The sequence below is a fragment of the Tinamus guttatus genome, unplaced genomic scaffold (assembly GCF_059628265.1).
Source record: "Tinamus guttatus ecotype Peru unplaced genomic scaffold, ASM5962826v1 Tinamus_guttatus_pri_ptg000004l, whole genome shotgun sequence".
Taxonomy (NCBI): Eukaryota; Metazoa; Chordata; class Aves; order Tinamiformes; family Tinamidae; genus Tinamus; species Tinamus guttatus.
This window is the reverse complement of record NW_028288538.1, coordinates 1643104-1671047: the sequence shown is the minus strand read 5'-3', so window position 1 is coordinate 1671047 and position 27944 is coordinate 1643104. Positions and strand designations below refer to the sequence as shown.

The window sequence follows — 27944 nt, the reverse complement described above, 5'->3', positions numbered from 1 at the left end:
AAAACCCTCATTCCGCTTTGCTATAGAAACTGCAGTAACCCAATGCCTACTTAAACACCCATCTGTGAGGTTATTAAGGCCACCATGGATTCAGATGCAGCAAAACGGTTCAGGAGAAATAGAGAAATAATGTATAAATGTATGAGCTGCTGAAAAACAAAAAGGCTAGAAAAAAAATCATGAATATTCAAATTGTCTACAAATTGATGCTTCAAGTATTCTTTTTATGGCTTTTTTATTCCTTTTTTTTTTCTTCCCTTCCCTATTTGGTCATCTGCTGGGACATAAATTGCAAAGAGCGGCTTTTTCCTCATTAACGCAACTTTGCAGCGATGCTAAGGCTGATCCCCGGACAGATTTGGCCTCTGTTCTGCTCCGCTCTTATCAGCGGATTGCCCGTGATTTATGTTAAGCCCTTGAGTGTTTGCAAGGAGAAAAGCTCCTGTTGCAGGGCAGAAAAAAAAGCAAAAAAAAAAAAGGGGGGGGGCAAAAAAAAGGCAACTTTGGGGTTTTATTTTCTTGCTAATTCTGCACTAATGGGCGTTTCCGTGGGTCTCCCCCACGCGGTCCCCCCGCGCTGGGGCGCGCGCGCGTCTTTCATTCACGGCCGCGGTGGGAAGGTGGGCGTGGCCCTCGGCGGCGGGCGGGCCAATGGGCGGTGGCGCCTGGCGCGCGTCACGCGGCCGCGGGCCAATGGGAGCTCGCGGGGCCTGAACTTTTGCCACCCGGGACGCGGCGCCGGCGCGCGGGGGGGAGTGTCCGCGCCGCGCGGCCCCGCGGGCGGCGCCGTTAACCCGCGCGGCGCCGCGCCGCCCTGACCCAGTTTCGTGGGGGGCGCGGGGGGCGCCGTGCAGGCGGCGTCCTGCGTGGGGACGGCAAAAATGTCCCCTTCCAAAAAAAAAAAAAAAAAAAGAGCAGTGCGGGGACAGCGCTGCAGGGGGAACGAGCGGCGGGGTGGGCAAGCCGAGCGGAGGAGGCGCCCACCGCGGTGGAGGGAGCGTCGCGCGTGGGGCGTCGCGGGCGGGTGCGCGGCGCCTTTAAGAGTTCGGAAACTCGAGCCCTTGTTTGCGCAACAATCGGCGCGGCGCGGGGCCGCCAAAGTGTCTAGACTGGCACGTGACGGGCGGCGGCCAATGGGGGCGCGGCGCGCCGGGGGGCCCCGCGCGCGCGCGCGCCGCGCACACAAAAGGCGGCGCGGGCGCGCGGGCGCCGCGAGGCAGCGGCGTGGGGCAGCGCGCGGCGCCCGGGGCTCCCGCATGACGGATTTGCAGCAGCAGCAGCAGCAGCAGCAGCAGCAGCTCCTCCTTGGATATTTACAATTTGCAGCCGCCACGCTGAGAAGCTGATTTTTTTTCCCTTATTTTTTTAATCTTGTTTTTCTTTATTTTTGGTCCTCCCGCCCGGGAAGCTCCGCGGAGCGCAGCCCGATGCGCGCCGCCTGAGGCGGGTCCGCTGAGCTCCCTTGGATGTGGCAAAGGAGCGCGGCCGCGCCGGGCGCCTCTCCCTCCCCGCGGAAGAGCCGGGGGGTTTCGGGCCGGGCTTGGGAACCCCCCGTTCCCTTTCCGCCCCCGCCGCCCCTCGTTGCGCTGCCCTCCGCGCGCAGCCCCCTCCCCGCTGCGCGCCCGCGGTAGATGTAGCGCGGCGCCGCCCGAGCCCCCCGCGCCGTCGGCGCAGTCCCCGCGGCGCCGTCTATGCCCCCGCCGCCGCCTCCCCCATGCTGCGGGGCTGCGCAGCGCCTGGGCACGGCGGAGCTCGCCGCGGAGCTCGCCACGGCGCTGCCATGAGATAAAAGCGGCGGCGGAGGAGGAGGAGGAGGAAGAGGAGCCAGGCCGACGCCACCGAGCCTCCCGCGTATCGTATGTTCAGGTCCAAACGCTCAGGGCTTGTGCGGCGACTTTGGAGAAGCCGTGTCACTGCGGACAGCGAAGGCGGCGATGGGAGCAGCAGCCACGACCGCGGAGCGCCCGGCAGCAGCCCGGAGAAAAACCCCCCGCCGGAGATCGGCGCCGTGACGCGGGAGCCCCACGAGCTGCGCGGGGGGCCCATGGGCGAGCCCGCCGCGCCGGGCCCGTGGTGGGCGCGGGAGGGCGACGGGCGCACCGTGACCTGCTGCCTCTTCACGGAGCGCGAGCCCGGCGGCCCCGCGCCCGACGGCGCCTCCGACGGCGACGGCGGCTCCGCGGAGCGGCGCGGCCGCGAGTCGCGCTCGCGGCTGCTGCTGCTGGAGCAGGAGCTCAAGGCGGTCACGTACTCGCTGCTCAAGCGGCTCAAGGAGCGCTCCCTGGACAGCCTGCTCGAGGCCGTCGAGTCGCGCGGGGGGATGCCCGGCGGCTGCGTGCTCGTGGCGCGCACCGAGCTGCGCCTGGGCGGCCAGGCCGCGCCGCCGCACCTGCTCCTGGGCAAGCTCTTCCGCTGGCCCGACCTGCAGCACCCGGCCGAGCTCAAGCCCCTCTGCGAGTGCCAGAGCTTCGGCGTCGCCGACGGCCCCACCGTCTGCTGCAACCCCTACCACTTCAGCAGGCTCTGTGGGCCAGGTGAGGAGCGGCGGCGGGGCCGGGCGCGCGGGGCACTCGCGTGGCTTCGTGCAGTTTTTTTTCTATTATTATTATTTTTTTTTTTACCGGAGCAGCGCAAGTTGCGCGGCCCGGGGGGGTGGGCGGCGCGGTCGGGCCCCTCTCCATCTTCCCCCGCCCCCCCCGGGCTGCGTCTGGCGCCGCTCGCTAGTAGCCCCCGTGCGGCCATCGGTGCAATGAGCGCGGCGGTTCTCAGACAACCCCCTCCCAGCCGCCGGGTGGGCGCCCTCGGGGCGGCCCCGCTTGGCCCGGCGCCGTCCAGGGGCTGCTTCCCTCCCCCGCAGCAGAAAGGAGAGAGAGAGGGGGGGAAAAAAAAAAAAAAACACACGGGGGTGAAGGTGGGGAGGCTGCGCCCCCCGAGGTGCGGTGGCTGCGGCGGGGTTTAACCCCCCTTTTCGCCGTATTTTGCTGTCTCCGCCTGTCCCCGGCGCGGCCGGGCGCGCTCGCTCCGCTGGCGCCAGCCTGGCTCGCTCCTTATCGGCGCCCGGGCGCTCTTAAAGCCGCAGGGCCCGGCCGCCCTGCGGGGGGAGCCCTGGCCCGGGGGGACATTCCCGATCCCGAGGGAGGTGGAAGGCGCCGGAGCTCCTGTGCTTCCCTTCTCGCTTTTTAAAATTTTATTTTTGTCTTTATTTTTGCATTATTTAATCACTGGAATCCTGGCAGATCTCGGCCCCCTTGCTAACGATCCCCTTCTTGGCACGGGCTCGGGTTTTATTTGTTTTGCAACCCGAAATCCCGCCTCGCTCTGCATCAGTTACTTGAAAGCCACTTGCATGCTGGGCGCGCGCCCTGCGCTCCCTGGCCCGTGCCCTCCCGCTTCTCCTTGCCATTGCAGCCGGGGGGGTTATTTTAGGAACAGCTACATCCATGGAAGTTTTTGAGCTGCTTTCCTGCAGAGAGAGACTTTTTGCTTTTTTTTTTTTTTTGCAGCTTTTGTGGTTGCAGGGCAGGTACCAGGGTGGCCCTTTCGTCCCTGTTGTGACTTGGTGCCAGGGTGGCACTGGCTCCAGTTCTGCTCTAGATTGGGAGATGAGCAGCCTCCTTCCCCAGGAGCACTAAGTGATCACAGGCCATAGCAAAGCCACCACCCTGCAAGTGCTAGAGCCGCTTCTAATAAAATAACCCATACTGAACTGCAGTTATTATATTAAATAACTTGTTTCCAGGTCAGTGTGGGAAGTTGGAGGGCATGTGGCAGTGTCATTCGTCTGGAGCTGATACTGTGGCGCTGGATTTAAATCCAGCTTCCCATAGAGGTCAGGGGAGCATCTCCTCAACGTGGTGCTGGCTCAACCCAACCAGTAGCTCTAAGTTTAGCAAGTTATAACTTAAAAAGAAAATCACTGTAATAACTTAGTGGTGGGGAAAATCCCTCCCTCTGACATGTCCCAGGAGGTGATGGAGCTCCTTCTTGAGGAGCTCTGAGCTCTTTGCATGCTTCTCACTCCCACAAGCACAGCAAGAGCCATTTAAGTGTCCTGATTCAGCTATGCACTTCTAAGGACACCCTTAATGTGTGTGCGAGGAGCTTTGCAGAAGGGAGACCAGGGTGAGGAGGGACGAGGCCGCTGGGCATCGCTGGACCGTGCGGCTCCTGGCTGCTTCTTGGGCCCGTGGGCTGCGGGCAGCGTGACCAAAGCCGTGGTTTCTGCCCCCAAAACAGTGTTGCTGAGGTCCCAGTGTGTTGAACTGAGGAAGTGGCTGTGGAGGGCGGCGGTGTCGCCCAGCTGGACACTGCAGTCCCCAAGCATGGGGCTATGTGGGACACGTGTCCTGCTCTTGAGGAAGGTACCGCCTGGCAGCCCCTTTGGAGAACTGCAGCCAGCACCAAATCCTCCAGGATTTGGAAAAGTCGCAGGCTGGGCTTATTTGCAAATGGATTTTGTCATTGTTCACGCCTGGGATGTGAGACCTTGGGAGGGTCCTCGACGCAGAAGAGAAAACGCAGGGCTCTGCCTTACCAGCCGCTGCAGCACTAACGCCAAGCTCTGTCTTTTCCAGAGTCTCCACCACCTCCTTATTCCCGGCTGTCTCCCAGCGACGAGCAAAAGCCACTGGGTAGGTGTTACCCCCTTCCCTGCGCCGCTTGTGGCTTGGGTTAGGCCAAGGAGGCCTCGACGGGGCGCGTTGGGCCAAGCGGGGACTTTGCGGCCGCTCATTATTTCTGAGCAAGCGTCAGCTGATGGCTTTCAAGAAGCGAATGAATGTCAGCCTATCATGGCAAATTACTGTGCAGACACATGCATATTTTCCAAAATAATGCGAGGCGCTATTTTTAATGAAGGCGTAATGAAAGGCTGCGCGACGCCGTGTTGTGTCTGCGTGCGTAACGCGCGGGATGACAGGGAGCTGCGGCTCCCTTTCCGTGCTGCAGGAGAACCGCCCATTACTCCCATTGCATTTATTAAAACGAAGCCTGTATAATTTCTGAGTGGCTTTTCACTTTTCCCTGTGGATTATGGAAGCCTCTTGGAGCAGGCGGCCAGTGCAATGTAGGGTTTTACTAAGGGTCTGTTCCCACCTAGAGATGGCTCAGCTGCCTTCTTTCGTGATGCCCATATCCCAACCCAAGGAAATGGGAAGAAAAGCCCTAGGGAGGAAGGAATCTGATGCCGTGGTAGAAATGGGGCAGCTTGGCCATGGCAATGCCCGGGCATCCCTCCGCCAGCGCTCCGGATCCGCAAGCGCTGGGGAGCAGGGAAGGCTGCATCCAGCTCCCGGTGCTGGGTGACACAGGGCTCATGCCCAGTGCCCTGGAAAACAAATTTGCTGGTCGTGTTTGAGGTTTGTATTCCCTTTTTGTTAAACCTGGAAGGGAGAAAGAAGAGAGGAGAGGAGAGGAAAAAAAAAAAAAAAAAGGAAATCCAGGCATCCCTCCTGCCCTCCCCCTTCTGAGGAAATTCCCTTCAGCAACTGCCTGTGCTGCAGGGAGAGGAGATAGGGAGCAACACGTGATTTTTATTAAAACAACAGCCGGAGACTGAAATTGGCTTCAGTGGCTTATTGGATTGGAAAAATAATAGTTAATCGGTGAGCAAACAGTTGAGCGCTTAATTAGAGGGGTGTAAGCAAGGCAGAATAACAAAGACTCTTAACTTGTTAAAACAAAGTTTCCTTCGCTTCAGCAAAGAGGAAGGAAGGAAGGAAGCAAGAATAAACAGCTTCAAGAATTTTAATGGTGATAATTAAGTATAGTAACTATGAATTGTTTAGAGGCTTAATGTAACCTTATCCAGTAAGCACCAAGTTCCTACTTGTTTGATCAACTTAGCTGCAGTTATTTTTGTGGTCGGGGCAATTGCAGCTCTTCATTTGCATGGCAGGGGTGGAAAGTTAAGCCGGGCTTTCTGGCCGGGCTGGCGCCGGGGCCGCGGGGCCGGGGCGGCACCACTTAACGCCCTTCTCCCTTTCTCGGTTCTTCTTGCAGATCTCTCCGATTCCACGTTGTCTTACACTGAAACAGAGGCCACCAACTCGCCCAACGTCACCCCCGGAGACTTCTCAGGTCGGCAGCCGCTCGCGGCGCCCGCGGGCAGGGGAGCTGGAGGGCGGCCGCGCGCTCCTCCCGTGCGGGTTTGGGGCAAATAGGAGGGAAATTGGCAGCTCTTGGAGGCAACGGGGCACTGTTGGGGCGAGGATGCTGCTCCGGCCCCATTGCTCTGTTTTGGGATGGGGTTTTTGTGGGTACCGCTGTGCTCGCTTATCCTCCGTGCGCGGGTAGCAGCGCTCGCTCCGCGCTCACCTTCCCTCTCCGCATCCAGGAGCCCGTTCCTGGCGTTCCCAGGCCTGCAGTTTCCTTGGGATGTTGGAACACATGGCAACGCGCGGTGTCTTACAGGGGTGTTGAGGCACCGCGGCCTCCTGCTCGCTTTCCCGGCCCTGGAGAGGAGCCGGGCCATCGGGAATGCGCGCTTGCAATTCCCAGCAAACGTTCCTGGAGCCGGCAGTGTCGCCAATGCTCCCCGTGCCTCTGGCTTTGATTGAAGCCGATAAGAGACGTTAATTACAGCAGCCGAGGTTGGAATTTGGGGCTCCGAAGGATGCCATGGCTCAGCTTCGGTCGCAGCTGGGCTCTTTATGGCACATCTGGTGGGTTTGCTGGAACAGGGCAGAGACTTCAACTTTTCCTTGAGCAACGCGATAACGTGACCGCGATTGCGCTGAAACTGGACACCGCCTCTCCCCCCGCGTCGCTCCCAGCGCTGCAACTTTTAATAAGAGTCTGGGGCTGCGTGATTTATTTTTCCCCAGTGCTCCTGATTGCTGAAAGAGGATAAGAGTTTCACTGGAGTTAACCCGTACTTGTCATCACTGGAAAGTTTAAAAGGAGGGGGGAAAAACACCCAATAACCTCAGGCTCTGCTCTATCTGCCATATTTTAATTTGGTTATTCGCTGTTTCAGCTTTTTTAATAGGTCTGCTTGAAATGTAGGCCTGGGCAGATGATGCATCAAGCATGTGCTCTTCCCAGCCTGTCCCTGTGTGTACCAGGGGAACGAAGTGCGCGTTCAACTCCCGTTCCAAAAATAAGTACATTTTGGATCTAGCATCAAGCCACTACTATTTATTGCTTCAGCTTTGATCATCAAAAAGGCTTTTCCTACTAAAACCACAAAATTCAATTTTGGATAACAAAGAGAACCATTCTTTCCCTGGTACTCGTTTACTTGATGAACTTCTAAACAGGAAGTTTTCTCACAAAGTCAAAAGATTATCTCAGTCATATGTATAAAAATGGAAAAAAAATCCCCTCTTTTTGAAATAGACCTTTTCATGACTGCAGTCTTTCTGTGAAAATATGGAAAAGGCTTGAGTGAGTTAAAAAGCTCTCTATGAAAATAGCGAGTTACGGATGGTGCTTTGTGCTGCTTGGGAAGTGAGCATGGACAAGAAAATGTCCCATCTTTTCAGCAACGTTTCCCTTACGACCTTACAGCCTTTAGCTAGCGGTTGGTGCAGGTTGTTAGTATCGGTGCAAGCATCTGCATGGGGAGCTAGGCTGGCGGTGGATAATATCCCAAACTCTTCCATGTTGGAAGTTCAAGGTGCTTTGGTGGTGCCTCTACTGCAAGGAGACCCCATTTGTGCGGTTGCGATGTTCCCGTGGGATGGGGCCTTTGGAAGTGGACGTGATTGGGTTGGGGATGGTCCTGATTCTTCAGGAAGACACAATGTCTGGGACAGATCGGGATTGCTTGGAAAAGGGCTGGACATGTGCTTGATCCCCAAGTTTATAGCTGCTTGGTCGAAACAGCAGCCAGGGAGGTGAGGGACAGCCGTGCCGCTCACGGAGCCATGTGCATGGTCCCATGCCAATGTCCCATCCGTCCCGCTCCCGCAGCTGGTGGGATCCACACGGGATGCTGCAGGAATGTGTGCGGTGCTGCTTACTGTTCCCAAACCCATGGGATCTTGGCATAAATCCCCTTGCTGCCTGCTAGACCCTGGCCAGGCGCAGCCCAGCAAGTGCATGGAGGCCAGCATGGAGGCCCCCAAAAAGCACGGGCCAGCTCCGGGCTAGCAGGAATGGAGAGGACCAGCATGGATCCGGGTTCCAGGCTCAGCAGGAACTGGGTTTTCCAGAGCTGGAGGAGCTGCTTGCGGGTGGCGTTGGGGAGGGACATGGTGACTCACGGGACTGCAGTGGTGCCACGGCTGCATAGCGAGGGCTGCTGTTGTTTTTATATATATTTATATATGTATTTGTATATATATATAATTTTCCTGCTTCCAGCAGTGTTTAGGATGAACTCAAGGCAGCCTCTTTCCAAGCATGTAGAAAGCAAATGGCTCTTTCCCTCCCACCCCACCCCCCCCTACAGAAATAACAGGCTGCAGAGATTTATGCTAACAAGGAAAGTTATGAAGATCTTCTGTGTTAGGGAGGAAAAAAAAAAAAAGCCTATAAATATGTAAGGCGGATACGTGCGGAAACTGGGCAAACATTCCCCTTTCCAGATTCGGGGAGAGATTGTGAAATTACCTGTTAAAAGCAAAAACTGCTATTTTGCTCGAGAGCAGGGCAGGCACTTTCCGCGGGGGCTCTGCAGCAAGCAGGACCTTCCCTTGCTTGTCCCCCTCTCCCCGGCTTGTCCTTAAAACATAAATTTGTTTTAAAGCAAGAGCCGAGCGTATCTGTGCATCCAGTTTAATCACAGACAGATGTTTATTTGGGCCAGCGCTGGTTTTGGTTTCCCTTTTCTTTCGGAGTTAGCTCGCAGGGAGCTGGCGCGGCGCGCTCGGAGCTCGCGAACAATCAGGGCTTGGCCCGGGCGCTTTCTTGTCGGCGGAGCGCGCGCTGCCAAGAGCTACTTCTTTGATGCAAAAAAATACGTCCTGGAGGTGCTTTGTCAGATGTTTTTATATTAAACATTTTTCCTCCATAGCTCGGGTTTGCCAAGGGGAAATAAAGCGCATCTATTTTCCAATTTACTTTAGGGAGGAATTTGTTGCTCCTTGGGAAAGGTTTTCCGTGCGCAGCCCTCGAACGCAGCGTCGCGCCCGGTGCCTGCAGAGAGCAGCCCGGGACGGCGGCGCCCGTGGGCCGTAACGGGAGATCGGAGCCGGCCACGCGGATGGATGAATCGCTGAATTCATCCCCAAAAGGGAAGTTAGGGAAAGTCTGTGGGGTCTTTTGGGACTTGTCCTTTTGGGGGAAATGCAGGCGTGGGTTTTCTCTGCAACCAAGGTGCAAAACGCCCGTGCGGGCTGCAGGTCGGCATGGGAAGCCCATATTCCTGCAGGAGGGATGTGCTGGGGCTTGGAGCTGGGGTCTTAACTTGCTCTGGGGCCTGCAGGGGTTTGCTGGGGCTGGGTTCATGGATGGTGCTGGCCCTGAGCTCATGCGGAGCTCGCGGAGGGGCTGGAGGCTGCCCGTGATGCCCAGCGAACAGGGGCTCGTGCTGAGGGATGCTGGAGGCTGCAGCCCCTCGGCGGGGCGCGGGGGAGGCTGCGGGGGCAGATTTCGGCATGGGCTCTGCAGCTGCACGTGGGTTTCTAAGGCGAGCGGCACCTGCTCATAAACATACCCTGCTGGGTTATGAAATACAAGCCGTTGGGTCCTGCAATGAATTCGGAGTTGAGCCAACTTGGGAATTTGGGGAGGCAAAATGAGTTTTGGGGAGGGCGAGGGGCTGTTCAGGGGTTTGCTGTAGATTGGGAAGGTCCTTGTGGGTGCTGGAATGATGCTTGACTCTGAAGGTCTTCTGTGCTGGTGGCAAGCAAACCTCATCATTGCCTAAAATACAAAGGGATCTTCTGCACTGGGAATCAGAGACGTGTCCCTGCCTGGGGAGCAGCAGGGAGCTTTTGCAGGTGGGCACAGACACCTGCCTGCCCCGAGGAGCGTCTTTGGTTGGGACAGCTCCGCTCTCGAGGCGGTTGTTCATCCTGGCTGACGAAATGGGGAAGGATTCCCTTTTATTGCCACTTTCCTCCTATAGGCAGCCAGGGAGAGACTTGCCTGGGGATCCTATTGTACAGCGGGGATGGGAGTTGAAATCCCAGCCTAATCCCAGCCTTGACTTCCCTTCCTTAACATGCAGGAACATCCCCTGCTAGTGCTTTAAGCCGCTCTCGTGCTGTGAGCGCTTGAGAAACGTGGACAGTCGCATCTGCCCCTATTGCAGAAGAAGGAAATAATAAATAAAAAGCCAACCTGGCTGGCAGCGAGCACAGAGGCTCGGGGTGCCTTGCCTAGCGTAACGCGGGCTGCGCATTGCAGCGCTGCTGGAAGAAGGTTTTTCCTATCGGGATTTGGCCGGGCGCATCCTGCGGGGATTAGGGCCGCTTTGCAGGTGGTGCTTGGGCAGAGCCCGCAGCTCCCTGGTGCCGAGCGGTGATGGAGCCGGGCGGGATGCGGGAAGGAAACGTCGCTGTGCGATGCTGGATGCTCGGCAAGGCTGGGGGTTTCGCAAGGGCGCATCCAATACCTTGTTACCAAGGGAGAGCAGAAAGCTGGAAATGAAAAAGCTCAAGAAAGGAGTTTTCCTTCTGCAGAAATCTCTGGTCTGCAAGGTAACAAGAGGAGCCGACTTTGGGGCTCATCGCTTGCTTTCTGGCACATCACCCTCTCCTCCCTCATCTGGAACCAGGAGGGCTTTTAGCACTCGGCCGGGATGTTTTCAGCATGGAAGTTCTTGGAGTAAGCACAACACCCAGATAAAGTCTGTTTTTGTCTGTGCTTCATTGAGTAGTTTTGATGTTTGGCTTTGAATCCCGGGGTAATCGCATTCCCCGCTTCTCTGAGCACCTCGGCATCGCACTTAGCGAACGAAAAAGAAACACCGGGAAGTAAGCGAGTTACTTAAAAGTAAATTACTTTAAACCCTCTAGCCAAAGCGTTACCACGTCCTTGCACCCTATTAGGAGTTGGATGCAGCTTTCTAGGTAGTAAAAGCTCTTTTGATGTAGCCCCGGTTGTGTGTTTTACGCGGTGCGTATCTGATGGCCTGGCTTTGTTTGAACTGCGCTTTTGCTCCATGCGCATGTTTTGCTTTTCCAATGGATTTGCTGAATACTGGACACAGTGTATTTATGACCTTTGAAAGTGGTGAGTGTTTTGCAAGAGGAATTTTGGCTCCTCGGAGAAGCCCGTAGAGAGAGGCTAGTATTCAGAGTTACAGTCATAGATGTTTTTGGTGGTACTTTGATGAGCGGGAGGTGTTTATAGGCTTGATTCATAGCTGCCTTACTAAGGTTTTCCACGGAAATAACTTATTAAATCCGCGGCGCTCGCCGAGGCGATTGAAGTCTGTAGAGTTGGTATCCATCAAAGGCACCTCCTTTCCTGCGCTCCGGGACCTAACTCAGCACTTTGCCTCCGGAGGATGCTCGGCTCCGAGAGGGCGTGCAGGGATGTGGCTGGAGATGGGATTTAGCAGGGGAAGGAAGAAAACACCCCAAGAGACGAGGGGGAAAAGCGCGGATTGAAGCGGGGGGGAAAGGGAAGAACTTGGCCTATTCTTTGGAGCTGCTGATGGTTAAACTTGCCCTGTGGAGCTCTGTTTATTTGTGGGGGTTTTGCTCTGCAGCTGAGGAGCGCGTGCCTTTGCTGCTACCTTTTTCCCGTGGGAAGGGGGTGGATGATCCCTCTGCAGGCAGCGTCCCAGGGGCTCGGGAGGAAGACTTGGCAGGGCTGTCCCTGCTCCTGCATCTCCTGCCGCCACCACCACAGCCCAGCTGTTGTGGCTCCGGTTTTGGTGAAAGACGTGCCGTTAACCAGCGGGAATCCAGAAGGAACCAAATCCCTTCGACGCTGACAACATCCAAGTAACATCCAAGAAGAAGCCGTCGGGACTGCCTGGGAAAGCTCGCAGCAGCGTGGCTTGGGACGCAACTGTGTCGGCTTTATCTATGTATTCCATTAGCAGGGGGAGAACGCGCCAGCAGAAAAGCTATTTTTCAGATCTTTCCGTTTACTAAGGTCGAGTTTGCTATGATTTTTCCATTCCAGGAGCCAGCAAACGCTAAAGACTCTCAAACCTGTCAGCCGGCTCTTTTGCTTGCTCACACGCAGTGATGCAAACCGCTGTCATGCCCGTAGTAAAGAGAGGAGTGTGTTCCATGAACCAGGATGGAGGACTCCATGGATTAATCTTCCTTGGTTGATACCTGTGCATCCCTGCCTGCTATGCATGCACAAATGATGGAGGAAGCAAATCTGGGACTACAAACACATCAGCTTTGCCATCAGTGTGATGATTTTTTTGTATTTATTTATTTGCAAAAAGGGAACGATGGAATTGAGTTACGCTTGCAAGAGGGAATTGAGGAAGCAGGCAAGGATCTCTGCGCAAATCAATCAAGCAAGAAAAGCACATGGGCAGCAATGGCCTAAGCTTTCATTGCCTTGAGAACTCACTAGATAAGCTGCACCCTCTCCCTGTTGGCATTGCAGAGGGAATCAAACGTTGCAGCCCTTCGGGTATCCGCGCCAGACAGCATTCCAGGGAGAGCTGCACCAGGTTGGCTTGGATGTCCCAGGACCCAACTCATCTCTGGGGGGGAAAAGAAACCCCAAACGCAACCAAACAACAGCAAAGCAAGACCCAAACTTTATGAATCGTCTGGGAAGTCAGTAAAAATTAGTAGTAACAAGCTCATTTCAAGAGAGCCGGGTTTGCTGCTCTGCCGCCTGCCAACCGTTTATGAGACTGGCTGCGTGCCGGCCGGCGGGGTCCAGCACGCGGCATCCTTCCACCCTCCTGCTGCTGGAAGTGATTTGGGACTTAGGAAAAAACAAATAAGGCTCTTGTGGAGCTGGGTTTATGGCTGGGGCCGGAGCCGGGTAAGGGTGACAGCTCTGGTTGGCTCTGCATGGCTGCATGTTGGGGCCTGGGGGTTCCGTTCAAAGCAGCGATGCCACCTCTGGGACAGGGAAACGTTCCCCAAGGAGCCGGATGCCGCCTTGTGCCGCCTGCCCTGCCTTAGGACTTGCCCATGGAGCCGGGCAGCCGGACGCGGAGCAGAGCCAGCACGGAGAAAAGTCCCCGCAGCTGCAGCCCGTGGCGAAGCGCAGGGAGATGTTCCCTGCGTGCAAATCCCGGCTGCCTTCCCCTCGGCACCGCGCCGGCGCGCACCGAGGGGTCTCCATGGGGTCTCCGTGCCGGGAGGCTCCCGGCGCTGCCGTCGGCAGCCGAGCGGTTTGGTGTGTCATTCCCGGTGGGAGCCGGGTTTGCGCCCGCTCGGTAGGACATCCCATCTGTGTTCTTTTAGGCTAATTTATGGCTGCTCTCAAAAGATTTATGGCCATCTCCTTTTATTTTTATTTATTTATTTAAAGTAGAGCGAACTAGTTTCTGCGATGCCACGGGATTCTATTTTTATTTTCTGCTTCTATAAAGTGAATCACGTGTGACACAAACTGTGGGGATCGGTGGAAACTTCCACTCTGGAGGAGATCAAGGAAATTCCTGTGCAAGTACAAAGTAAGGTAAAGATCCTATGCGGGCAGTGAGTTGCCTTTCCCCCCATTGTTGAGCTATTTTCATGCAAGGGAAATGTCAGCAAAAGTGTGTTTAGAAAAGAAATGTCACTCGCACATGGCTGGCTTTGGACTTGGACTGCGCCGCTTCTTGGCTTTCAAACCAGAAAATTTAGTGCCGTTTTTTATTTGCAGGTAATCGTGGCCGTATATTTTAAAATACCCATAGTCTTTTCCACGTCGAATCATCAATATGGATCTTTTAGAGCTGGATTGAATTCAGCTGTGCTTGAAAGGGTCGGTCATCTGAGACTTTTAACATTAAAGATTTTTGCAAATTAGTTTTGCTCTTGCCATACTGAATTTGTTTGTGTAAAAGCCTCGGTGGAGTTGGAGTTGGTATGCGCCCGGCTTTGAAGGGCTCCGCTTCAAAGGCGGCTCGCGCTCCGTGTTTTATATGCCGGGATGGGCCGTGCGCGGAGACTCGCCGCTCCGTGTGGAAGCGGCCGCTGTTGACTTAGTGAAAACCCGCAGGAAGGAAAAGCCGAGCTGAGGGATTCAAAACCGTCAAGGAAACTGGATGCCCAGAGCTCATTCCTAATAGGAAGCTAATGCAGCTCCGGAGGGGACATGGGGAAGGATGGGCCAGTGTCAGTGCCCAGCTCTGCGGCACCCACGTGAGGATGCTCTTAAATTCTTAAATTTTGGGGTCTTGGGATAGTTGGTCTCTTCAATGCAGCTGCGATTGTGGTGCTGGGAAGCCACCCCCTTGAGGTATAGCTGGACTGTACATATGGTTTGTGGAAAACCTTTTTCTCCCAGAAGTAATTTGGTGATTTTTAAAGCAAAAATGCAAGAGCCTGCCCATCTTGGTGCTGATTTATTTGCACGTTGGTGTTCAGTCTGCTGGCAGACAGGCTGCGGGTGCTGCCTTGCAGGAGGCTTTTCGCTGCAGCCCGGTACATCCGTGCACACACTGGCACACTGCAAATTTTAGTCGATCTGGTTAAAATACATAGGCAAGAAAAGACTACTGAAGCCTGTTTGCTTTTGCATCTGGCTGGCTTGTTGCAGAGCCCAGCGGCCTGGGTGAACTGGTGCAGAAAGTCCTCTGTGTCTGCCGTGGATCTCTGCTGAGCAGTGGGTTGGTTCTGACCATCAGGTGGATCTTCGAACACATAAAAGAACTTATGCAGCGGCTCCAGTGTTTAAAAATGCATTTTGAGATGGATTCATCGTGAGTATGAATCTCAGCACTGGTCTCATGTGGGACCAGCTCAGCTGCTGCAAATGTGGTGGAGCATCTTGATGGTTTTGGTGATGGAGCATCTCCTAGCGGGTCTGCAGCTGCCTTGATGATGTTGCTTTCGCTGCAACTGAAGGGCAGGTGGTTTTTCTGGTTGTGTTGATGCTGTTGGGTAGCAGACCTCGCAGCCCACCTCTGAGGCCTGTGGATTCAGATCCGTGTGCAGGGCACACTTGGCCTCCGCTCCCGGCTGTGCCCGACTGGGCTCCTTTCCCATTGCTCAACATTGTAGCTCTGGGTGCCTTGCTGTGACACAGGTGGGAGAAAAACTCTTTGGAAAAGGTGATTTATCGCGCCGGCCGCGGAGCCGATCTCACGGTGGCCCATGGCAAAGTCCTCACCGGCGCTCACCGAGCGGGGTTATCTCCGCGGCGCGATAGCGTTCGAGGGCATGACGTAAGGGACCGAAAATAGCGTCCGTGTTATCAGCGTCGCGGCCGGATCCCTCGCGCTCCTCACCGCCCGCCCTGCCAAGCTGAACCCTTTGGAGCCTGCGAGCCGTTTTCCCGGCGCTTCCTGAGTGTTTTTCCAGCCCCGTTATGCAAGGGGCGGCCGCTCCGCTTCCTCGGCGGCTCCCGAGCGCCGGGGGGAGGCGCAGGAGGGGTCCTGGGCTCTGTTTGGGTTTTGGGGCTCGTGGAGGGAGCGATGCCAAGAAAAGCAGCAGCGTTTGCTGCTGCGACGCGAGTGGAGCCGGGCACGGCAGCGCCCAGTGGTCCCAGGGCCTCGCACCTCCTGGGGGCATTTGGGGGTTATTTTTTCCTTTTACTGCTGGATTTCCAAGCAGGAAGGCAGTCTAGGAGGCTGCTGCGTGCAAGATGAATCCCATGGTCGTGGGGCACATTGTGCAGCCGCGTTGGAGCCAGAGGGGCCAGCGACGAGTATGCGATTGCATGCAAAAAGGCAATCGCATGCATGGGCCGGGCTCTGCTCGGAGCCTGTCCAAATAGGGCTCAAGTGGAGTCAGTTGAGTTATTCTGATCTTCTTCGATATTTGGAGCAGAATCTGGCTATGCCTGTTTGCAGGGGGAAAAAAAAATGAGCAGAAAAAGGAAGAAAACGTGATGGTGGTGGGAGACTCTGCAGGTTGCAGCACTTGGAGTCTGTTTGCGGAGCTTGTAACAAACTTTTTACTGTCCTGAAGGAGCTTTCCCTTTGGAAAGGAGGTTGCCTCCAATCGCCGTGGTCGCTGGCGGAGGGCACTGGGTTATAACAATAAATAAAAGCGAACAGAGCTTCTAGAAATGCGAGGAATGTGAAAATGTTTAAATGATTTAGTAGGAGAAAACTTTATTTAAACATTTAATCGAAGAGCAGGCTTTCATCTTTAAGACATTAACGTTTGAACTCTCATCCAAGTTTTTTTTTTTTTTCCCCCCCCCCGAACTTTCCTTGCACTTCATCATAGGCAAAGCAAAGCCGGGTCTGCAAAGTGAGTGGACTTCCACTTCCCCCTTCCCTGCCGTTGTTGCCATGGCTTTCATTGCACCTGAAATGTACCAAAGAAGCCGTTTCAGGGAAAAGAGCAGAACCTGTCATTCTTCCCATTAGGAAGATGCGCGCTTATTTGAAGAATTCTAGCTGGAAAACTCGGAATCCGAGCAAATCCCACAGAGCTGTGTGGCTTTCCATAAGGAAATCACCTTTGGTGCAGATGTGTCCATCAGGACGGCATCCTTTTTGCCCAAAGTGAGGGGGTATTTCCCACTGGGCAAGCAGTGCCCACAGGGCTCTGGAACGGCTTGGTTTCCAACCTGGGGAAAAATCCTGTAACGCTCCCAGGGGAGAATGAAGCTGCCGAGCCAAGAGAAGAGGCCGGTTGCAGTTTTGCAAAATACGCAGAAAATCCAGTGTTGCGTTTGCTGCAAGGAGGAAAATCCCAGCGCTTCCATCCTCAATGCGTTGCAGGGCATGGGGCGCGTTCCCGAGGGCTCCTGCCGTCTCCGTCCGCAGGGTTCCAGCCCTGGGGCCCGTGTTTTTCAGGCATTAGCCTTGGAAGAGCCGCTGTTTGTGCTGTTGCGGTGCCTGGGCGCGTTCGCCGCCCCGCCGCGCTCGGAGGTGGAGATTTACGGTTTCTAAGCACATTGTAAAAGTTTTATAAAGTACCTTAAATATTTACACAATAAGCACGTCTCCACTACGTGTCTAACGGGGCTGTTGATCCTTTGGGCCCCTCACACCGCTGATAGCTTTTTTTTCTTTTTTTTTTTTCCTTCATTCCCTGACCTCCAGGAATTTCTTTTTTTTTTTTTTTAACCTGATTGTTTTTAAGCAGACAAACACATGGCAATGCATACACAGGAACCTATAAATAATGTTAATGGCCTGGCTTGTAGCCTCCAGCGCCAGGAAATTTAAAATCAGGACTGCGCGTTGGCCCGTAGGTCACCTAAGGGTGGAAGAGCCAGGGCTCTGGGCAGGGGCCCCTGGAGTCCTCGGGCCTGTGGGACGTGGGTGGGATGAGGGACATGGATGTGGGACACGGGGACCCAGGATGGGTGTCCCTCCGCAAATGGGGAGGTGTAGTGGATTCCGCTGGGATAGGAGGCGGCTGTGCCTGGATTTTCCTTGGAGAACCTCAAGCTGCAGAATGGTCCCTTGTGCTCCTTTGACTGCAGTCCCTGCTCGTGCACCGAGTCCCTTTGGATCCAGCTTTCTGCAGCACAGACATGGATTTGACCCACATGAGTGTTGCAGAGCGCCAGGACCAGGGAAACCTTGTGCATCCCCATGCTCTGCATGGGGAAGCTCCTGTTTGGAAGCAAAACGCCGTTGCAAAATGAGCTGTTTGCACCTCCCTCCCGCTCTATCGTAGTCCAGTTCCAGGGAGAACCCTGTTATCCCGGGAATAACCCACCGTGTGACTTGAACCCTTAGTGAGATCGCTCGGATTTCCTTACCCTTCACCGGCATCCTCGGTGGAGCCACCTTCCCGCTGTGCCCAGTTTGGCGATGGGAGGAGGCCGGCGCGGGACGGATGCGCGTTCCGGTGCTCCGCGCTCGCTCCAGCGGGATCCGGAGCCCAAGGGGCTGCTCCGTCGGGTTTCTTGCCGGGGATGCGCGTTTCTCTCGTGCGAGGCGCGGCGGGCGGATGTTTAGATCGCAGAGGAAATCAGATCGCTCCTTTCTGGGCTCCGTGTACAGCAAACAGCTCTTCAAAATAACTCCAGAGTCCTAAGTGCCAGGAAAAAGAACGAAGCCAAAACCCTGCAAACAAATAACCGCGTTTTCTGCTGCATTCCCCTCCTGAGCTCCGAGTTTGCACATCGCTCCCGGTTTCTTCCAGTGTTTTTAGTTGAACAAGCAGCCATTTCCAGTGTAAACGGATTAAATACGTGCCAGGTAACCAGTTTTACTGGTCCCCCCTTTTTTTTTTTTTTTTGGACTCTGGGTGATTTTCTTGGGTCAAGGAGCTTTTTTGGAAGGGAAAACCTAATTGCCGCTTATTCCTTTGGGAAGCTTGGGTCTGGGAGCATCGCTCCGATGCCGCGCTGAGCCCTATCCCGGCTGCCGCGGGACTTGCCTCTTCATGCCGCTTCGCTCCAGCTCCCCATTGGAAAGTATGGGGGAAAAAAACCACCTTTTCACTAGTTTGGAGCCCAAACATGTGAGTTTGGAGTGTTCCCCGTGCCTGGCTGGTCTGGAGAGCGACTCCGTGCAGGAAGGGTCCCACTGGGATCCGCGCTCCTTCCCATGACAGGGAAGCTCTAGGGCAGGTTGCAATTACTGCAGACATTGTGGTGCACCAAGGTGGGGAAGGGGGGAGAGTGGGGAATTTTTTTAGGCTTTATTTTATTTTTTCTCTTGGAAATGCAACCTCTTGCAGTCATGCTGTCACAGTTAAAATAAGGTTTAAATTACAGGGCTGGCTGTGGCTTTTTCCCTTTCTTTCAGAATTTTTGCCAACTTGCAATTTACTTAATGAAATCCTGCTATTTCGTTTAACAGGGATATTTTTTGCAGATGTTGATTTAACCCAGCTTTATAAAATATGTGAACTGTGCAGTTTCTTTCCTATTTTTAACAATTTAAGGATTCTAGCACCGTAACTCGGCAGAATGTCCAACGATGATAGCGGTGTTTGCTTGTACCACGGAAATACGGAGGTTTAGTGATGCGCCGTCCATCCGTCCCATTCCTTGGTCCGTCGGGAAGAGGCAGGAGGTTGCAAAGTAGGAAATAGGGTGCTCGTTGGAGCCATTTGGTTAATGCATCTCCGCAAAATACCCGGCAGGGATTTTCCCCCGTTATTCTGCTTTTGTACAGAGTTTTCTTTTGCACGCGTGTGTCTAATGTAAGATGTGACCTATTCTAAAACAGCAAGAAGAAAAACAAGGCTCTTGTCATTGGTTGACGGTCTGCCTTTCTAATGCACCAAACCAGGCGTATTTCCCCCAAATACAGCTTGCTTTAGTTTCTAAATGCAATTTCCCCTGAGGGGAGAAGGAGAATTTGGTCTTTCTCTTTCAGTGTTCAGCTCTGCTTAGGGCATATGGTCTTGAGCTCGTTAGCCATAACGAAGCGTTCATGTGCTCCCTTCATCTCCCTGCCCTTGATTTATGAAGAGCCCTATCTCTTCTCCTTTTTTCCTCCCCAGGAGAAAATCATTTGTTTTAGCCCTTAATTCTCAGCATTTATAACTGTGGGTTCACAGAAGTGTTTCGTGGGGAGAATTCGGGGACAGCAAAATGACAAGTGGGAGCCCTGGCCAGGCCCTTCCCGAAAAGGTGATTTTTAGCTTGGAAATTCGTGCTGCCCTCCAAAGACGAGGCCAGGAGAGTTTGGGAGTTCGAACCGGAGCGAATCCTTGCTCTGCTCCCGGCGGTGACCGCTCCTTTGGGGAACACACCAGCCATGCTGGCTGCTCCGTGCCGGAGCATCCCCGGCAGCCCAGAGCCTCGGAGCGGATCCCGGCCATTCCCACACACCAGTGATGGAGCTGGAGTATCGAGGCAGCTCGGACTCGTCATGATGCGGCGGGACAAGACGCATCCCACTGATGGTGCGTGTGTATTTTGGTATTTTCCTTGTATTTTTTTTAAGAAACTGTGGTTTTTAGAAATGAAAACAAGTCCTTGGCCCGGGAGGGTAATTGGCATGAGTCACCTCCACCCTGGATGTGCAAAGACATGGTTAGGAATGTGGGAGATGATGATGAAGATGCTCCTGCAGACCTTGGCCAGGCCGTGGAGCGTTTCTGTGGATTTGTCAGCGTTACGGCCTGCACTGGTGCTCGCTCCCAATGTGCCGGGATGTGGAGGGATCAGGAATTGCATGGCTGACACCCGGCGTTCGCCTTCCTGCTCATCAGCGCTTTGTAATTAGCTGCTGCCATTAAAGTAATCATGGAAGCCATTTGGAGAGAGAAACCCGTCGTTCCCATTGGGATGCTGTCCTGCGGGAGCCCTCGGGCACCTCAAGATGCTCTGATACATGGGAGCGCGCCGGGAGGAAGCGGCTGGAGCGAGCGGGAACGCGGCGCGCGTCCCCCGGCCTCGTTAATTAATAACGAGCGCTGGCGCCGTGCCAGGCCACGGGATAAAGCGGGGAAGGAAGAGTTGGACCTTGCTGGGGCTAAACGGGAAATCTGCAGTCGAGTGATTTATTGGGTGTTTTCTCCCGGATTCTTGGCGTTGCTTTCGAGCACTAGGAATAAAAAGGGATTGAGGATGTGCCTGTTTGGAGGACTGGGAAACTTCAGAGTTCTCCTCCACAAAATGGGGGGAAAAAGGCTTTTTCACTCCTATTCCTTGTCCCATTCCAGAGCTGAAGGTGCTGTTGGACTTACCCAGGGTCGGTTTCCAAAACTGGACAGTGACGTCCTGCAGATGCCATGACCAAGTTTCCCCTGATGCGTGTTTTTATTTGAAGGACATAGAAAAAAGAAATCAGCACGAGCCGATGATTTTGCGGAGCGGTTTCCATTCTGCCGAGAAGGTCGTTCCCATTGGAATTCTTGGCATTGCCTGCCCCGCGTTCCCTTTGTTTCCCAGGCTGCCATGGAAATGTCCCCCTTTCCCCCCGGTCCTCTCCACGCGCCGACTCCACCGGCGTCCCCCCCCGCTCCTCGCATCGGCTCCGCTGCCCATCAGGCCCTTTTCGGAGCTAATTAAATTAATTAACCCAGCGCAAGTGTTCTCCTGAGTTAATCGTCTCCTGGGTTTATGCATTCAGTCAGCTCCTGGAGGAGCTGAGGAGGAAGAGGAGGGGAACCTGCGCAGCAAAGGGTTTTCCAGATGTGTTTTCTATGGATTTGTTTTCCGCCGGATGAGTGAACCGAACTGGCCCTCAGTTTTCCCACAGCATCAGGTGGAAGGAAAACGGTGGGAGCTGGGCTGGGATGGAGGTGCTGCCACCTTCCCCTGCAGTGACACCCATGATGTTGGAAGAGATCCGTGGTTTTAAACCAGGGGGTTTGGCCAGGCTGGATCCTCTAGGAATCCATCAGGAGCCAGCCAACGGCTGCGGGATCCAGGATCGTTTCCACTAAGATCTTGTGGGGGACTGCATTAGGATATGTCTTTGCTTCCGTTTTCCTGGATAAGTAGTGCAAAGGCTTGGGAATGCGCCTCGTCCTTCCCTCACATCCACCCGCTCCGCGGTTTGGGGGTGTTTTCCTAGAATAAGGAAATGGCAGCTTGGAGCAGGGATGCCAGTGTCCGGGATGCCAGTGTCGCTGAGAAGTTCCTTCTTTAGTTGGCTACTAAACTACTACAACAACAAGTTGTTGGTGGTGACATTTTAACTCAAAAGAGCCCAGGTTGGATTCTCTGCAGCTCGGAAAAACAGCTCATGCCTGCTCGGAGCGGAGGACCAGGGGGGCCCGAGCGATGCCTTCCAGCTGCAGCTTGTAGGGCTGAGGTATTTTAAGTATATTGGCTTAATGAGAACGATTGTGAGCTTTGCTGGGGCAGATTGACGATTAATTTTTTTTTTCCTTTGCAGGGCCATAAAAATTCCATTTCTGCTGTGCAAAGTTTTAACCTCTTCCTTGCCCTGCAGCTTGTTTCTAAGGGCATTAATCGGGGATTATTTCAACTCACGGCTCCCTGGTGAACTGTTAAGGGATTTGAGGGGGTACGTGCATGTGCTTTGGGCTGTATCTGGACCGTGCTTAGTGGCTTGTTCATAGTGACCCATTTATGCATCTAAGCCATGAGCTTGTGTGTTCGGTAGGATAAGCACGTTTCTGTCCTGCCCTAGGGCCAGAAAAATAAGGAAAAAGAGTGCGCATCTGTCTAATAGTGGAATGAAGTTGAAAGGCTGTGGTCTCTTTGCTGTTGCATGAAGGAGGTGGCTGAGCTGCACAGTCAGAGCAGGTTGTGTTGCCCGTGATGCTACAGGAAAAGTTGGAAGAAGTCATGGGGATGCTCTTGAAAATCCCCCTTCGTCTCGTTAGCAGCCGCTTGAGACTTTCTAGGTGCCCACATGTGCGTTCACGTCCCTGCCAGGGCAGGGATTTGTTTTCCCGTGTTGTGCGGGCTCCGTCATGGGATTTCACGAGCGGAACAAGGTTTCCCATGCAGCAGCAGGCTCCGGAGCCACGCGGGTGATGCCGAGCGTGAATCAGAGCTGCTTTCATCTGGTGCCTTTTGTGATCTGCCCATGGTGCCCAGCCTGCTTTTAAATACAACATCAATCGGCGGGCTGGGCCTGCGCTGGGTTTTGTTTGGGAAAACACACTTTTCTTTCTTAATGAACCACTTTGAACTTTGCTGGCACCCGGTGCTGTCACATCGTGAGCGATCTCAAAGCTCATGCTCTGTGTGGCAACATGGGAGGCCTTCCCAATACATCCTGCTTCAGATTCCCCATCGCCCTTTCCCCACCGGCCTCCGAGCTGTCGTCTTCTGGAGCGTTTTGCTCCCTTTTTGGGAGTTTGCTTTCTCAGAGTTTTTGAAGCATCCTTTGTCCATGTCCTGAGCCAGGAGTGGGGTGGAGAGAAGCTCTTGGCTGCTGTGAGCATGCCCGATCTATAAATTGCATGGAAGTCACCTTCATGGAGTGTCCAACCATGACTGATCATGTCTTCCTGGCAGAAGCCTGCCCTGCTTTCAGCAGATAGGTCATTTTTTAATTCAAAACCAGCCCAGATCCTGGAAATTGGCATGGCATCATTGGTGGTGGCACCTCTTGGCATGCCCTTCTTCTCCTGCTTGCATTTTACTCTTCTGGGGGCATTCATTTGCAATGAATTGTGGTGAATACCCGTTTAAAATGTGCATTGCATGTTCAGTTAGGACTTTGTTTGGGTCGGTTTTGTGTTGATCCCGTGAGCTGGGTTCACGGTTTCTGCAGACCCTGCAGAAGTCCCGTAAAGAGGTTCTGAAACTTTCTGTCCCCGGGTTCCTTGGAGTTTCTGTTCTTGGTGGAGATCTCAATATGTCCTATTGGGACTCTTCTGCTTATTTAGTCTAACTCAAAATTGAATTTGAGTCTTCTTCTCTTCTTCCCCTAAGACATGGGGTTCCCATGACTGGTGCTTCGCAAGGCGTCATGACGGACTTTGGGAAGAGTTGAGCCCAGTGGGCAGCGCTGGAAGATCATGGATACAACAAACCCATCCCGCAATTGCGGATGAAGTCATGGCAAGCCGTGTTGCTCCTCTACCTCCTTGTCATGCAGGGGCAGATGATACCTTAGAGATGACAGAGAACATATAGGTTATTGGTCAGAGAGCAAGAAAGGCAGACAGATCTTTACGTTTTCTGGTTCGTTTTGTTGCTAGCAGTGAGTAGCATTGGGAGGAACTTGGTTTAGGGGACTCCCTGAGCTGTCCCCAGCCCTCTAGGAGGGCTATGGGTCAGATTTGGGTGAGCTGAGGTTGACTTGTTGCTTTAGCACCCAAATCCCACGGGGTTCAGGGTGCAGCATCTCAGCAAATGCTCTCATGTGACTGCGCAGGATGGGGCTTCCTTAGAATAATTTTCTTAGTTGAACAGGAACTTGCGCTTCCTCCCCAAGGTTGGGCAGTGAACTTGGAGCAGCCTCTGCTTGTGCATGCACAGACCCCAGGTGGATGCAGCAGTTCAGGGCTTACGAGGAATTGTGGCTGGATGTGAGCTGGGATGTCTTGTTCGGGCTGTGATCTAGTTAGAAACAGATTTTAAATTCACTTTATTTTTGTGTGCGTGCAGGAGCTGCAGTTGCAGAAGACAAATCTCTTTGCTAACGTGCAAAACTAAACTAAAACGGGTTAGCATCAGTGCAAAAGCAAAGGGTTTCCTACCAAGCAGGCAGGAGGGCACTTGCTGCTAGCATGCTATGGGCATGGAGGGACCATGCCGTGTTTGCCATGGAGCTGCCGTTTTCCTTGCACTGCCGGGTCCGTTCCTGGCTGCGTGGCAGGAAAGCTGCCCACGGAGGATGTGACAGGGCACCAGAGCCCTGCTGGGGTCAGGCCGTGACACGTTTGGGTTGGGTGTGCGAGCGCCTGCCCCAAAGGCCACAGCCCTTCTAGTCTCTGGGACAAAAACATACAAAACCCGCAGCGTTTGTGGTGAGGAGAAGCGGGACGTGATGATGCTGAAGTTGGAGGGTTCTCCTGCTTGGTAGAGCTGTGGATGCCACCTGCAAAAGCAGCCTAGCTATGAGTTCCTGTGCTCCATCTCGAGGCATCGAAAATACACCAGGGAGCTCGAAAAGGGCTCCTGGCTGTCCGTATCCCTCCCTGAACGTCATTCCCGGAAAGAAAAGCCCCTTGTTGTTCTTGAGGAGGATCCGAGGTTTTAATGAGAACGTGTGCAGTTTGCAGAGAACACTCCCGAGGTGGCACGAAGCATCTTCTCAGGTTGCGTGTTCCCCAGAGGAATATCTGAGTCCCCGTCAAAGGACTGTACATAGCTGAGAAGCTGTCAGCTCTTCTGTGTGAGCGGCTTGTGGACCTCCCTTCTGCTTCAGCTCAGTGGGTGGTTGCCTTTGAAAATCAGGGTGCAGGCAAAGTCACCTGGCTCTTCAGATGTCTGTTGGGTTGATGAACCGGTAGCTGATCCTGCAGGTTATGACGACGAAGTCTGCGTATCTCCATCAGCGTGAACAGCGTGACAGGGTGATGCTTGGCCCTTCCTTTGAGACCGCGTGTCTTCTTGCGTTGAAGCAGTGACGTGGGTGCTGCTGTGTGACACACAACGGCCCCATGTGCCCTTGGTGCTCGGAGGTGGTCACCTTGGGCATGAGGATCAGCTAGTCCCTGGGTCTGTGGTGGGGCCAGTGAGCTGATTGTCCCCATGCGAGCACGAAGGAGGACTGGAGATCCTCAGCAGTTGGGGTCATTGGGCTTTTGTTGACTTCCTTGGTGACATCTGCCATAAGTGTTTGAATGGAAGTTTCATTTGTGTGTGATTAGAGGTGGTGGGGGACAATAGCTGAGTTTTCATGTTGACCATACGTCCTTTTCTCCAGCCCTGACCATGTCTCTGCTTTTCCCTGCAGATGCCAGCACATCACCAGATGCCGTTAAAAGGAGCCACTGGTGCAACGTGGCCTACTGGGAGCACCGGACTCGCGTTGGCCGCCTCTACACGGTGTATGAACAGTCTGTCAGTATATTTTATGACCTACCTCAAGGAAACGGCTTCTGCCTCGGACAGCTAAACCTGGAAAACAGGAGCGAGACTGTGAGAAGGACTCGAAGTAAAATCGGCTACGGGATTTTACTGAGCAAAGAGCCGGATGGCGTGTGGGCCTACAACCGCAGCGAGCACCCCATCTTCGTCAACTCCCCGACACTGGACATCCCCAACTGTAGGACTTTGATCGTGCGCAAGGTGATGCCTGGCTACTCCATCAAAGTGTTCGACTACGAGAAGTCCTGCCTCCTGCAGCACACCACGGACCTGGACTACGCGGACGGGCCCTACGACCCCAACAGCGTGCGCATCAGCTTCGCCAAGGGCTGGGGGCCGTGCTACTCGAGACAGTTCATCACGTCCTGTCCTTGTTGGCTGGAGATTTTACTCAGTAACAATCGATAACGGGCTGCCTCCGGCGAAAGGAAAACAAGAAAAAAAAGACAAAAAAAGACACAGACTATCCCAAATATCATCTACCTAGATTTAATATAAAGTTTTATATATTATATGAAAATATATATTATACTTGTAATTATGGAGTCATTTTTACAATGTAATTATTTATGTATGGTGCAATGTGTATATGGACAAAAAACAGAAAATGCACTTTGGCTTATATAATTCTTTCAATACAGATTTTTTTAAAAAAGAAAAAAATTATACAGCAAAAATAGGAGAAAGCCCTAATTTTGATGTATTTTTTTTAATATTATTAATACCCAGACAAAAAGCTAATACCAGTCACTCATTGATAATAAAGTATTCGCATTATTGGGGGGGGGTTTAGTTGTCTTTTTTTTTTTCTTTTTTTTTTCTCTTTTTCCCCCCTGTTTGTAAGTGAGCTGAGCAGTGTCTGCTGCCATTTCCTGGGGACAGCAACCCGAGCACTAGTACTTGGCAGCTGGTGTCAGGGGGATGGTGGCAGAGTATGTCACAGTCGTTTAAGGCAGCTTTGGGGAATTTTATGGATTATTTGTCTTGTGTCCCTGTTGGTTTAGGTTTGGGATGGTTTGCCATGCTATTATCATGCAGATGATTAAAAAGCTGCTTTTATTTTAGGTAATTTTAGCACCCAAATGGGGTTGGCCTGTCATACCTTTGTTTCAACATGACCAGCCAAAAGCCTCTCTGCCTGTCGCTGCTCCGTGCTTTGCTCCACTCCTCTTTTCCTGACACTTTCCCCCACCATCCAAAGGCTTTGGAGTCCGACCCGGAGAGGGATGTCTGTCTATTCCGAGCCGTCCGTCCTCCCGTGCCCTCCTGCTTTCCAAAGACAGAGGGCCAAGGGCGGATATTCCCTTGGGATTTTGTACTGCTGCAAGTAATTCCAAGCCCTCCTTGCTGCTTCATATTTAGTGTTTAAAAACTACGTGGCCAAGGGCAAGGCACACACGAAGAGCACAAGGGGAACTTTAATGTATTTCAGTCTCTCTTTTAAGCTCTGTTAGTGTCTTTTGAGGTCTCTTGCTGAAAGGACACGGACAGGAAGGTGTCATCCTGGGTGACTGCAGCGTGCAAGTCCAGGCAGAGACGTGGAAGACGCAAGGCCAGCCCGTCTCTCCTGGTAACCCCATGGAAACTTCTCAGCATGGTAAGAAGGATGGATTGATGAGCCTTAATCTACTCCCAGCATTTTCTCTATGGGTTGCATTTTGTTCAGGGGCTCATACCCCCAAAAAGGATTTCCCACGGCTGAAGCTTGAGGGTTAACTTTCAGGCTCCTATTTTGCAACTGCCAATTTTGCTTGATTTTTCTTATTTCTTTTCTTTTATTCCTCATCCACTTTCCCTAGAATAAATCTAGAGTTTTATTTCAGTTGACAGTGAGGCTTTAAGGGAAATAGAAAAGATTTTATGAAGAAGCTGTGAAAGGAGACATCAAGTCTTCTCTTCCACCTCATTTTCTCTACTTGAATAGTTGAGTCTAATCATTTTCAAGGACACTATGAAGAAGCTTTTAGGCTAGCAAAGGCCTCACTGCAGCCTTGCAAAGCTCCAAGCTCGGGTTTGCAGCTGAGATGAAGGGCCACGAGCCACTTTGCCGAATCCCCTTTTAATGAAGTCAGAACAAAACCTGTGCTTAAAGAGGTGAAGTTAAAAAAAATAAAGCTAAAAAGCTTTGTGGCATAGCTTTGGACACGATTCCGCAGGGGCTGTCAGTCTTTAGCCTGTAATCCTCTTTTTCAGGGTTTTATCTCTGCAGTAAAAATTCCAGGGGACATTTTCAAGTCATAATTGAATGCTGAATATTCCCTCCCCACCCCCAATGCACACAGTCTGGCAAGGAAAAAAAAATCACTTTGGAATATGAGAATGAATTAGAGGTTTCTGCCTCAGCACGTTGTATGACGCTATTTGACTTGGTAAATAATGAAAAGTCCGACGTTCTTCGCGTGGGATATGTATTAGCACCCTTAACAAAGCAACAGAGCCTGGATAATCTTTATGTGGATCAATATCCTTGGGGATCAAGTTGGAAGTGAGGGTACTGGGGGCTGTGCTAAGTGGGCACTGGTTGCAACTATGTGTTTCTTGGGCATTTTGAGCCTTTTGCTCAAATGTGAATGGCCTGG

The 27944-nt window shown here is 53.3% G+C and overlaps 1 protein-coding gene across 1 annotated transcript; it reads left to right on the top strand.

The window, feature by feature from the left end:
* The first annotated feature begins 1693 nt into the window (after nucleotides 1–1693).
* Nucleotides 1694–26144, top strand: SMAD6 (SMAD family member 6). Its single transcript, XM_088534158.1, has 4 exons — nucleotides 1694–2534; nucleotides 4575–4631; nucleotides 6001–6078; nucleotides 25232–26144. Exons 1-4 carry the CDS (start codon nucleotides 1859–1861, stop codon nucleotides 25771–25773), a joined length of 1353 nt encoding a protein of 450 aa, XP_088390284.1. The 5' UTR covers nucleotides 1694–1858; the 3' UTR covers nucleotides 25774–26144.
* The last annotated feature ends 1800 nt before the right edge of the window (nucleotides 26145–27944 follow it).